Source organism: Stegodyphus dumicola, chromosome 4 (assembly GCF_044657685.1).
Source record: "Stegodyphus dumicola isolate Sdum_Otavi_A_Nest chromosome 4, ASM4465768v1".
In the NCBI taxonomy this organism is placed as follows: Eukaryota; Metazoa; Arthropoda; class Arachnida; order Araneae; family Eresidae; genus Stegodyphus; species Stegodyphus dumicola.
In genome coordinates this window covers 30,847,764-30,861,246 of record NC_140771.1, presented here as the reverse complement: position 1 = coordinate 30,861,246, position 13,483 = coordinate 30,847,764, and the positions used below count along the sequence as shown (strand labels likewise).

Here is a 13,483-nt window from a genome sequence, read left to right as displayed (position 1 = left end):
TAAACGGAATTTCTGTGGTTTTTTTCAAGGCCACTCACTGATCATTGGCGATCTGCAGGCCATTAAATATCGATATCAATCATTAGATTGCCAATGTGGGATGATGCACACAATTCAGAAGTATTAGTATAATAAAATTAAAACTGAAAGATAGCGTGGTACTTTCAGGGCCTGATCATTGGTGAGGGATATAAAATAAATTAAATCATTAAAATTAAATCGAAAATGCCAATGGTCATCGGAGGTGACAATCACCGGTGTGAAATCGGGTTACGTTTTCTGTAATGACATCAGTATATTTCTTATTTGCAAAACAATCAATTTAATTTCAAATAATATTATTCATCGAAAGTCTGTTTTATTGCGTTATCAGTATTTTCCATGTAATCCTACTCTTAATCAAATTCAATTTAAAATTTAGCAAATGATACTGCATAATCAAATTTAAATAAAACAAACCACATTTCCTATAACTCTTGTTTATTAGTGGAAATTGTTTGCTAAATAACAATAAAATTGTGTAACGGAGTATTTTATACATACATTTAGTAAAAAGAAAACATACTTAGACTATGAAATTTATTTTTACCCAAAACCTGTAGTCGAAATTTACGTATGAAACCAGAAGAACCTCTCCAGAATTTATTTGTATTTCATACACATTTCATCAGAATATTTCATAGGATATGAAATCAGTTTTAAAATGGTTCTATCATTTTGGGACATACTATAGTATTACAGTCTAAGATAAATATATCACTCAGAAAATGTTATTCAGCGTTAGGAACGTACCTTCTTTTTTCATCCTTATTAAGATGAATAATGCTACCGTCTTTATAATGAATGATATTTTCTTCTGGTGCCACTTTATTTTTCACTTCCAAGATATCACGACCACTGAAATTATAAGTCAGAACATAAAATTATATTTGATATTATTCTTTCATTATAAGAATTACAAAAGTCTTTAATTAAAAGTCACAGTTTAATTCTGCTACCACGAGAAAATGCAAGTTGATATACTTCTAAACCGTTTATCAAAAACAGTCTAGTAAATTAGATCAGGACTCCGCTTGCATTAAACCCTACTTACCCTTCTGTAGTACGTACACAGCAGCAATAGATAAGCAGAGCTAAGATTGCGATAAGCATGAGGATGACCAAAACGATCAACAGCCAAAAGACCACATTGAAACTGCCTCGATTGATGGCTTCAACCTATAATGCAAGAAACACCAGATTCTAAAAATAGTGATACAATGTTTTGAAAAATATTTTAAAATTTGGTGAATTTTTCAAAAATGATACAATGTTTTGAAAAATATTTTAACATTTGGTGAATTTTTCAAAAATGATACAATGTTTTGAAAAATATTTTAACGCTTGTTGGGTTTAAGTTCATTCCATTTAATCCAGAAAATTTTATAATTTTTTCTAACTGAATGCATGATAGAAAAGACGAAAAATTATAAGTTGGGCACAATGTAATTTTAAATGGCCCATAGTTCAAATTAAGAGAACCCAGCTGGAAACTGTAATGTGAAGAAAGGAATGAATTCAAACTTGCGGTTTGGGGTGGGTGGTTGCATTGCAAATTTAAACCCTATTATTCCACTCCCAGAACATTATTTCGATACGAGATTTCACATTTGTTGCTACTTACATCCAAATTTTTTAGCGGTTCAGACACAAAAATAATTAATTTTTTATTAAATAAAATCAGCAATTTTTTTGTGTCAAAGTAAGATCTGAAGAAAATGAAAGGAGAATTTGAAATTATATGAATATTGATCAGCGTACAAAAATTAATTTGGAAATTATAGTCATGTCACTAAATTAGAAACATTTATGTAAGTTAATACAACAAACGTTATTGGCATGTTAATACATACCATGTGACGATAAACGTCATTATGTGATCTCTGCAGTTATTTAAAATCTCTGCGTTGGCCAATTAATCCCTTAGCCTTAATTAATCGTGCTGGAAAACACTTCTGTCTAAATTTGCACTGTAAAGAGTATATAGGAGTAAGTTCAACTTTACTATATGTGACAAACATTGAGAGTTTGAGATCCACTTCCTTTTTTAAAACTTAAGGACAGTCATTTATTCCATGCACCGAAGCACTGTTTAATTACTTATCACTTTCACAGACACCTGCTTAACTTTTGCACTTTACACCACTGAGAGGGCTTTCGACCTAAGGTGATACCTAATGGAAAAAGACCACCGAGTAGAAATTATTTATTCAGAAGATCCTTTTTAAAATAATTATTTTTACATGACATTGAAAGTTATGAACAGTTTTCTTTGCATTTACATGCTACGTTGAGCTAAATTTTGATATACATTTCAATTTAATTTTATTAAATTTCAATAGCTCAAGATTCAGTGAAAGCTCTAAATTTGAATAAAATTCAATAGATTAAAAGTTCGTGCGATATAACACATTATATTGTAAGGATCTTAAGTTTTACTAACGTTTATTTTATTTTAAATCTTTACTATCACTTCTTATTTTCTACTTCCGGCCAGAATTAAAAGCGTTAACTTATTTATGCAAAATTTGTCTGGCGAACGCCAAGTACTTAAGTTGTGGCTTTTTGCCAAGCGAGAGAGAGGAAGGAGTTAGTCGAAGCAGGCCGCTCGCCTTAGAAGTTTTACTCGGTTGCTGGTTGCCTTCCAGGCCAGAGGTTTAATCCTCTTGATAATTTTAAACGTATTGTAGTGTTAACAGTTCTCTGTACTACATACGGCTTCCTGTTAATATCCGGCCAATCTTACACGTAGGCCCTTGTTGATTATTCCAAAGTTAAGTTAGAGTTTAGTTAATATTTTTATATTCTTACGTTCAGACCACAAGTGGTGGGTCTCTGTATTCCGAAGTTCGGAAATTATTGTAAAGAGTGAAAAATAAAGGGTTTCGTATACCCTTCCTGTGTATCTTGTCTACTTCCCACATTTATTGAACATAGCTTTAGTAAGCTCCCTGTTCCGAATCAGGTTCTTGCATGCTCCCAAAGTAAGGCGGAACACAGAACCTGATAATATAACCGAAAGATCGCATGGTGCATTACACATGGTGGTCAGAAAAGGGTTCTTTTGGTTATATACTGGAATTCAGGCTAAAAAAAGTTTCCTAAATATTATAAATAATTTGTTGACCAATGTGTATTTCCGCATGTAATCAGAATTTTTCAAGCGGAAAGCTAATAATTCAAACGTGATATTATACTAAGTGTATTTACGCTAAATATCTCAAACAAAGTTGGTACCACTTTAACTTCTTATATCACGCAGCCACATGTGTTTGACTGCTGTTATGTACTCAAATGTAGGTTGTAATTAAAAATCAGTAGGCCAATTGACGTTACAGATTAAGCGAGTAAAGAAGTCCATATCATCATGCATTACATTGAGGAAACTAAAAAGAATGCTGAATGCGGATATTTTCAGTTATAAACATCGAAAAATTCTAAAATGGTTTCTACAAGTAGAGCCCGAACTAAAAGGTGGTGTACGATAATTCGCCACCACTAGGATTTGATGACTGGATACTCTAACCCTCAGTCGCCCTTCAAAAAGGAAGTATATAAGGTATTTTCTCCCTCCTCTTCTCATGCCTTCGTGGTATAATTGAAAGCATACTCGACGCGTATTCGAGAGGTTCAGAATTGGAGCCCCGGCGAGGGCATTGCACATTTTTCACATCTACTGTTTAAAAAAAACCTAATGACTCTATAAGCTAATAATAAGTTTACAAGTGAAAAATTATTAATCTCTTCAATATAATGGTGAGTGATGGGTATAAAAAGGGCATACTTACGTTTGTTGTAGCAAGATAATACTCCCGGCCGTAAAGATTCCTAAAATTATTAAAATAGGAAAATTAATATAAACATAGTTTCTCATAGTGAAGAATATTCTATATGAAAATTTCATAAAACATACCCTATGATGACATCCATATTGCTAAGATCAACCGTAGAAGAAAGAGGATACGAAACCCAACAACGGACGATAGATCTGAAAACGTTGAGTTAAAATTATACTTCAGTTTTATTTTACTTTTTTAATACTTCAGTTTTATTTTACTTTTTTAATACTTCAGTTTTATTTTACTTTTTAAAGTTATACTTCAGTTTTATTTTTATTTAAAATACTGCATAATTTCATATTGTGCCTTACTGATTAAATACGAAGTTAGTATAATAATTATTAAAAAGCATTCTCTAAAATGTTTTATATTAGTCATTAGTTTAAAGTATATTCTAGAAAGCTTTATAGAAATTCTGTGTTATATTTTATATATACATCTTATGTTATATATGTTACGGTGAAACACCAAAATCTGGAAAATGTCGACTTTCACCGGTGAATGTCAACATTCACATAGTCGCTTGGTGTATGTCCGAAATATTTTCCAAATACTCTTATTTTTGACTTACACGAGTGAATGTCGACATTCACCATGTACTAATGGTGAATGTGCAACATATAACAATATTATATTTTCTTCTCCGTAATTCAGTCGCGAATAAACGCACTTGAAACTTGAAATAAGAACTTAAGAACATGAGAACCTAAAACACACAATACATTCAAAATGAGAAAGGAAAATAATAGAAGTTAAAAACTTACTTAATTATACAGTACGTTTTAAATGAGAAAATAAAATAACAGTAATTAAAAACTTACTAAATTATGTGATTTAAATTTATTTATTGCAACAACTTAAACTATTATGACACTTTATGACCTCTCCTTTCGACTTTCACCAGAGCATATCTGTGATTGTCGACATACACCGGTGAGGGTCCGAATATACAAGAATGTAGTGAAATATTCGGTCTTTCACCGACGTATTTGGTGAATGTTGATATTCTCCGGTGAAAGTCGACATTCTCCAATTTCGGTCTTTCACGGTAACATATACATAGTTTTCCTATGCGTAACATGAATACGGATGAGTTTCCTTTAGAATATCTTTCACAACATTTTCTTTTGGCAGATAGCATCCATATGCTACAGTCAGTTATGATATAACCGAAAATAAAAATTAAAATCTCGTTTCGGTAACCATCTTTTTGCGCTTTTCATTCATTACGGCCCACTCCATTATCATGTTAGCATGTTAGTTATTATGACATGAGGTTATGCCATAATGTCAGCTCCTACTTGAAACAAGACTTCATATGCACACTCCCTATTTATTTTCACATGTTTTTTCTAACACAGTTTTGAAGTGGGCAAATGTAAGAAAGATAATTTCCGTCAGAATGGTACACCACCTCTCTCTTTTTCAACCGTTGTGGTCGAAATCGCTCTCATCTCAACGAGAAACGTTTTTGCATACTTTATCTTATAAAGCCTTATTTATGCTTGATAAGGTTATATAAGATAAAGTATGCTTTATAAGATAAAGCATACTTTATCTTATATAACCTTATCAAGCATAAATGCCTTAAATTAATGCTTCTGATGAAAGTAACGGTTCTGTCTTTCACGTGGACAAGTTTCTGAACTTTTCCCTACAATTAATTAATCTTCTTGAAGTGATCCCCCTAAAGAAGGATTTCTCACTTGATCCACCAAGCTCGGCTATGTTACTTGATGAGTATAAAGTAATAACTTCATTTCATCGGATCTGCCATTCTGCACTTAATGTTTAGCGAATCTTGCAGCATCTCTAATTCAGACCGTTGGATTCTTTCATGATCCCGCTTTCGGAAATGGAAAGCATCCACCATATCCAAGCACATGTTGCAGAATATTATTAGGTCTATATATATAGTTCGTTACATTTCTAGTTATTTTTATTAACTTCAACATTATTTTCTGGGCATTTTGTATACAACTACGCATAAAACTTTTCTTACTTATCTGAGCTTGAATTGTGAAAAGCGACAGAATGAACATTGACGTGGGCTCCAGTAAGTGCAGAAAATCCTCTGGAAAAAACATACAGAAAATATGTCAGTTCAATTATTTACAGTCCATTTAAAAGATTTACTAATTAAAAGTTTATGCACTTAGTTACGTAATACGCGAAAGTTAAAAATGTCCTTACAATAATTATAGATATCGCTGCAAATGCTTCTAAAATTTACCAGTTGGACATATTATAGTTAAGCCCATATCAAATTACATGAAACTGCTTATATTCTTCAAAATTAAAATGGAGATTTAACTTAGTAAGAAATCGGTTTACTGCTTTTAAGTCTATAAGTTATAAAACGACTGCAGATTGATTGAGCCTGATGTATAAATTAAATGTCTTAGACCTTTAAAATCAGGTAAAAAAGCAACCTTAAATTGGTGTAGATTTTTAATATCTTCATCGATTTTGAATATGTTCTGTAGATTTTAAAGGCGGACAGACATTCTTACTTTCTGTGCTAGAGTAAAAAATTGCTGTTTTCAATCGTCGAAGGAGCAGCAAACATATTTGTAGCGAAATTAATGGCCGAAGCAAAGAGAAAACAAACGCATCACTAACTGTTGAGGAAAACAGAAAAACTAAAGAACTTAGTAACTATTCTTAGAAAACCCGGATAAAAATTTAAGTTTTGTATATTTTTGCTAAAAGATGTTATCAGGACTTGTGTTCCTCTTGACTTGCTTTGGAAACATGAACTGTCCTGACTCGGAACAGGGAGCTTACTCAAGCTATGTTCAATAAATTGTGAAGTAGACAATACACACAGGAAGGGTATACGAAACCCTTTATTTGTCTATCTTTACAGATCTTTCCGGAACTTCGGAATACAGAGACCAACCACTTGTGGTCTGAACGTAAGAATATAAAACTAATAACTAAAACTCTAACTAAAACTAACTTTGAATTAGTATACAAGTGCCTAGCATTAAGATTGGCCGTTATTTAACAAAAGTCCGTATGTAGTACGCCGAGCTGCTAAAACTACGATACGTTTGAAATTATCAAGAGGACTAAACCTCTGGCCTTGAAGGCAACCATCAACCGAGTGAAAACTCGTAGAAGTACTATGGCAAGCGGCTTGCTTCCAATAACTCCTTCCTCTATCTTGCTTGGCAAAAAACCACAACTTAAGTACTTGACGTTAGCAAGACAAATTTGCATAAATAAGTTAAAGCTTTTAATTCTGGCCGGAAGTAGAAAATAAGAAGTGATAGTAAAGATTTAAAATAAAATAAACGTTAGTAAAACTTAGGATCCTTACAATGTCACATGACTAGAATTTTTGTAACTTGAAAATATACCTTTGATACAACTCTTAAAATGTACACAACTAAACGCAAATATTAACGCGAACAATTTTTATGAAAAATTGTTCGCGTTATCAAAATCTTTTTTATATCAAAATCTTTTTTCAAAGATCAGCGACTTAAGTTATTAAACTATGCCCCATAGGTTAACGCATTTATGAAGATTAAAACTGAGAATTATTTAATGTATCGGTTTTGAAATGCTAATCATTTTAAGTTTTCAGGAATGAAGCAACGGTTTTAAAATTTTAGAAAATATTTAATCATACTACAGTAATATTAATTTACTCGCAATTAAATTTTAGCTTGTAGAATCTTTTAGAATTTTTCGATATCAGGAAGCGGATGAAATCTGCATTACCCTCGCCGGTATTCGAACTCCGCACCTCCCAAATACGTGTCGAGCGTACTTCCAGTTACGCCACAAAAGTATGCGGAAAACCGGGAGAGAATACCTTATAAGCTTCTGAAATTTCTCCTTTTCTTATTTTGGTTTCATTAAATTGCCTAATTCCAGAAGTTTTTTACAAAGCTCGATTATTCAAGATTAACTTAATAACTGAGCTTAAGTGGTTTTTCAGCCATTGCTTAAGCTCATTGGAGTTGATTCAGGAGCAGTACTTCTTGTTTTGGAAATAATTTTTGACCACGATTCAAAGCCTTTTGGTAAGTGGAAGTTAAATTAAAATGTATATAATAAGAAAGTTCTTCTTTAGCGGCCTTAAGGCAACTGGGTAAATCATTTTCGAGTATTTTCCGCAAACAAGAGTATTTTATGTTATACTACAGCATTACGTATGAGATTTAAATCTAACAGAAAACAGATACATTTGATACACTGATATTTCGAATCGTGTTTTAAATAATTATGAGACGAATTTCACCTCTCCAACTCTTGTCTTCTCTCCGAAGCTTTTCTTGCTGATAGGGGAACAATGAAAGATATGGATCTATTCAGGTATTCCTGAAATATAAAAGGAAAAAGATAAGCATTATAAATGTAACATTAGATAATGAGGTTTTATGTAACATTAAGTTATAAAACACAAACTGGCATGTATCGATTCAGGCATCTATCGATTTTGAAGGATACTAACACAGGTTCCTCTTCTGTAAACTAAAAGAGATTAACCCCTTCGCGCCGACTGTCACGTCTACGTGCCAGCAACGAACACACTCACCTACCGGCCGACACACAGGCGTGCCAGAGCATTTTTCCGTTTACTACCGACTGTCACGTATTTGTGCCAGTACCCTGGAACGTTTTAGAAACTATAATTTCTGCCACAAGATGGTACTGTATGTCCATATGGTTTCAGATACATGTACATTAGACCTTCTACTCGAAATGAGAGAAGCATGACTCACATACACGTGTTTTTGATTATATAAACAAACGGGGAACTAAATTTTTCCGAATGGCGTGATTTATGACGTCTCTTTAATCCGGAATATTTCAGATTAGGTTTTTTTCTCAGACTTTATTTCAGTTATATATTAGCCCTTTTCGTCCACTATTTGCATGTAAGATTTATTTAGATGTTGTTTTCTTTCGATTTCCTGTTTGCCATAGATGAAAAGGATTTAGAGCTATGCATTCATTTTTTTATAATATCGGTCAAAAGAACGCTCACCTGATTATGGACCTGAACTTTAACTGTTGCAAAACGCACGGGAACGCCTTGGTCATGGGCTCTGACAGTAAGAGTAATGACAGGCAAACCATGGTCTTGAGACTCGGGGTTGGGAACCAAGGGCGCTTTGAGACTCAGTTCGCCCGTGTGAGGATCGATGAGAAATTTCTCTTGGTAATTTCCATTCACAATTTCGTACGTAATGTCACTATTAGGTCCGGGTCCATCTGCATCGTATGCCTAAAAAGGAAACTAAACTGATAACAAGAATATTGTAAACATTCCGTTAATGAGAAATTTAGATTAATTCGACGAATTTTAATTACCAAATACAGGTAATGAGTACAAATTATAGAAATTTCGGTCTTAATTCAAATATCTTTGAATTGCAAAGTCAGTCTCTGAATTGGTCTTTAGAAATCATGTTTTTATGCATTCCGATATTTCTGGTGCTATTCTAGTAGCCAGAGTCTTATTTATTTTTTATTAGCTTCTTTAACCTTCCGTTGAATTTTTTAAATAATACAATTAATTTGTGAGAAACAAAAATCACACTTTTTTATTACACTGGCCACGTTCTTCTCCACATTCCATAGCAATACCTGTTTTATGGTAAGGAATTTTTTGGGCGAAAAAGCACAGGCAAGGTCACTATCCGACATTTGGAAAACGCTGTACTAGATGTTACTTTTTTCAATTTTATTTGGGAATTGAGCTTCTGGGTAAATTTGGGTATATTCTATTTATTTGATTCTATGTAAACCAATTTGGGTATATTCGATTTATTCTTTTTTGTATAAATTTTCTCAAATTTGCACATTTTCTCTTTCAATTTATGCCTTGTTATGACCTTTCTGTGTATGCACATATATTTATCTGCACAGTTTGAATATATGATCCTTTTACTCTAAAGGAAGGACAGCAACTAAATTTCATGCTTTCAATTTGTGCTATGCTTTCTCAACGTTACATTTGCCTGTTTAGATTATAGAAAATGCGATAAATAATTAAAAATATTTGATCCATTATTTCAACTGCTTAAAACGCACTTTAATACCACATATACCACGTTACCTGCTGTGTTTTAATCTAAGATCAAACAATTCATGTAAATGTTCAAAATGTGTACCTCAGGATGTGGAATATTTGATTTTCTCATGCCCTACATTTGATGGCCCTAGATCAAGGTTTCGTAAACTGTGGGTCGCGACTCCTTTGGGGGTCGCGAGACCTGCAGAAGGAGTCTTTGTATTTCTTTAACTCATTATAATAATTTTACAATTAGCAAATATTTTACACAATGTATCTGAAAATATATAAAGATAAATCAGACAAAGAAAAATCGAAAACGTTTCGAGGCATTCTTTTTATAACATAAACGTTCATTTTCCTTGCTTTGCACGTGACGCTGCCATTTCTTCTGTTACTTATTTAAAATTTTCACATTGTTCTATGTCTTAAAATTAGAAATTAAAGTTAATGACCTAAAACTATAACAGCATACTACAGTTCAAGTACAACAACTGACAGTTTCTCTCACGCGTGTATCGGATTTGCGCAATACGTATGGGGTCCCACAAAATTTTTGTAAATATTATGGGGTCTTGGGGGTTGCGAAAAAATCTCAGTGATAAAAAGGGATCACGATTGAAAAACGTTTATGAAGCCCTGCCCTAAATTATGCTTTCAGAACGATTTGAAAATGTTCAGAGTGACTTGGCCAGTGAACTTATCTTGTTTTCGTGAAGTCTATACTGCTGTCCTCTGCTTTTGCTCGTTTTATTTATGCATGTAACATTTAATGTTTTAATTAACTTACTTCTATAAGCCCCGTGTTGTACATATGTGTTGCACGGGGAGTCTGTATGTTTTCAAATAAAAAAAATATCATATACAGATAGAGCCGTTAGGTTTTAATCTACATTTGTCTTAAATGCTTAAGACAACTGAAACAAACAATGATTAATATTTAATCTTATTATAATTTAATTTAATAATATAATCGAATTTACGCACTAAATATTTCATTAAAATAAGCGAAAATTTTACTAAGAGAACATAGGAGTGAAACGGCGTGGTTCCGTTCACAGTTTGAAACCTAGCACGTCGGTGAGAAGATTCAGATCCTTCAGTTCAATCAACAGGAGCAAAAATATATGAAATAAATATGCAAATCATTTCTAACCTGCACGCGCAAGGGTTCGTAAAAATTTCTCATATCAGGATTGAGTACCGCGTCATAACGGGGTTGCAGAAACAGTGGCGCGTTGTCGTTGGCATCAGCAAGGGTCACATGGACTTCTGCAGTGTTGCGGTTACCCTTGCCTTGGTCATCCCTGGCTTCCACAGTCAATGTATATTCTGGAATTCGTTCACGGTCCAGGCCTTCTCCAGACACCAGAGTTAATTCTCCTGTTACTGGATCCAGTCTGAGACTGTAAGAATCAAAGCAGTATTTATTTCACTTTTTAGCTTTATGGCGTACAGTGCAAAACAAAAGAAAGAGATGTTTAAAATTTTATTAGTTATGCAGGATAAAGCCTAATAGCATTATTCAGTACCATTTAAGGCGGAAGATGAATTTTAGTTTCACTGATTTTTAAAAACTGTATACATGCATGACGATTCTAAAACTACCAATACCATGGCAAATTTCTGAAAACTCACTTCATGACAAACACAGCTTTTCAATTCAAATACCCCGTTCAGAAATTGCATAAATATTTTCATTGTTTCTCTCATTTGACCAGTTTCCCTTACAAAGCCTTTAAGAAGACATCTACCCTCTCAGCCATCGTGAACTTTGCCTGTTCGGATAACCAAAAAAAACCAACCTTATTCCGAAATGATTGTAGGTTTTGTTTATCAATCAACACCCAACTAGTAAAAACAACACTCATAACTTTAAATCCTCTAACAAATGCTCGCAGTTCTTGAAGTACGATCGTGAAACCCAAACATCTCGGTCGGATTAGCAAACCAGAGGTAGAAAAACTATAATTGCTGAAGCAGTCACTGTATTGCTCCAGAATACTAATTACTTTTAATATAAGTTGCAGTAGACTAGAAGAGAATCACGCTAATATGACAATCAAAATCGTAAAAACAACTTTGTATTTAGCGCAGGTATAATGAAACACTCAATCGATTTCGAGGGCAGCTAAAGGTCCCTCCTCATCAGGAGAAAGAAATACCTAGGAAGAAGAAAATAAAGGAGAAGGAGTCTCAGAAACACGTGGTCCTTATCAGCACTGCACGTGGTTATAACTGGATTTTTAATCAGAGTTGCACTGGCCGCCTACTTTTCCTGAGCCAGGCTATCTAATCAAGCATAAAGGACAAGAAAAATTAGCGAAGTTAAAATAGGGAGCGAGGGGCAAATGCACCTTCACGCTCAAAATCTGAACTTCAAATAATGGAAAGCAACCAGTGAACGGATTTTTATACCCTCTGGTAGTACCAAACGCGAGGAGGTAACGCCATCTATCGACAAAAATAACTGAATTAAGATAGTAGAATTTTAAAGGCATTAGGAAGGACTGGATTAGACTTCAAATCATTAGCTAAACCTGCTAGATCTTTGTGAATGTGAAAAGCCTCAAGAAAATCCAATTCACCTATGGAAGAAGCCTTTTGGATAATTTTTGCAGACCCAAAGTCAAAATTATGGTTAAATGTCCAACTATGATACGCTATTGAAGACTTGTTAATTTCGCCTTTTCTGACATAAGATTCATGTTCCTTGATACAAAACTTCAACGCTCTTTTTGTTTGGCCAATATATCTTAAACCACACTAACACGATATACTAAAAATTCCCCAAGAATTCAAGACAGAAACGCAATCTTTTAGAATCGAAGGGTGAATTTTATTAATAGGGGAGAAACCGACTTAAAAATTGAATTTCTGGAGATTCCGTGCAATTTTATAGCTAACAGAAGGATAAAATGGAAGCACGACAAGGTCATTAATATTATTTCTAACAGTGGAGTGTCTTCTTTGATGGGAATCTGAAAATTTTTTAGCGGCTTTATCAATAATCACGGGAGAAAATCCACAGTCAATCGCAACTGCTCTCAAATAATTAAGTTCATTGGTAAGCAAAGATTCAGAGGAACAAACTTTAAGCGTGCGGAATACATAATAGTAAAAAGAAGCCATTTTTTGCTTAATTAATTGGATTCAATTGTTGTTGTTTCAATGTTGGATTCATTTGAATCCAGCAATTCCCTCCCCTTCCTTGATATTATTATAATCCGCAATGAAACTGATTTTAGCACCACTGTGTACCGTAAATCCTTTGCAGTTTGTTTACCACCCCATGCCAAGTCATGCCACCGTGTTAAGCAAAAAATGGTTTCTTTTTACTATTACATGTATTCCGCGCGCTTAAAGTTCGTTCCTCTGAATCTTTGCTTACCAATGAAGTTAATTATTTGAGAGCAGTTGCGATTGACCGTGGATTTTCTCCCGTGATTATTGATAAAGACGTTAAAAAATTTTCAGATTCCCATTAAAGAAAGTATTTTTGACAGTGGAAGGGATCATCAGATCCCTTCCACTGTCAAAAATAATATTAATGACCTTGTCGTGCTTCCAT

At 33.6% G+C, this 13,483-nt stretch overlaps 1 protein-coding gene across 2 annotated transcripts in view; it reads right to left on the bottom strand.

Moving 5' to 3' along the window:
* The window catches only part of Cad86C (Cadherin 86C), a 139,583-nt gene that overhangs the window by 18,647 nt on the left and 107,453 nt on the right, over nucleotides 1–13,483 (bottom strand). Inside the window, exons 15-22 of one of the 2 annotated variants that reach the window (XM_085814671.1) lie at nucleotides 11,069–11,318; nucleotides 8,884–9,123; nucleotides 8,134–8,213; nucleotides 5,881–5,952; nucleotides 3,953–4,027; nucleotides 3,828–3,867; nucleotides 1,094–1,218; nucleotides 793–897 (exon numbers count right to left, since the gene is read on the bottom strand). In XM_085814671.1, coding sequence (XP_085670797.1) covers nucleotides 793–897; nucleotides 1,094–1,218; nucleotides 3,828–3,867; nucleotides 3,953–4,027; nucleotides 5,881–5,952; nucleotides 8,134–8,213; nucleotides 8,884–9,123; nucleotides 11,069–11,318 — 987 coding nt within the window. The remainder of the gene's footprint in view (nucleotides 1–792; nucleotides 898–1,093; nucleotides 1,219–3,827; nucleotides 3,868–3,952; nucleotides 4,028–5,880; nucleotides 5,953–8,133; nucleotides 8,214–8,883; nucleotides 9,124–11,068; nucleotides 11,319–13,483) is intronic. The other variant, XM_085814672.1, reaches the window with a different exon arrangement.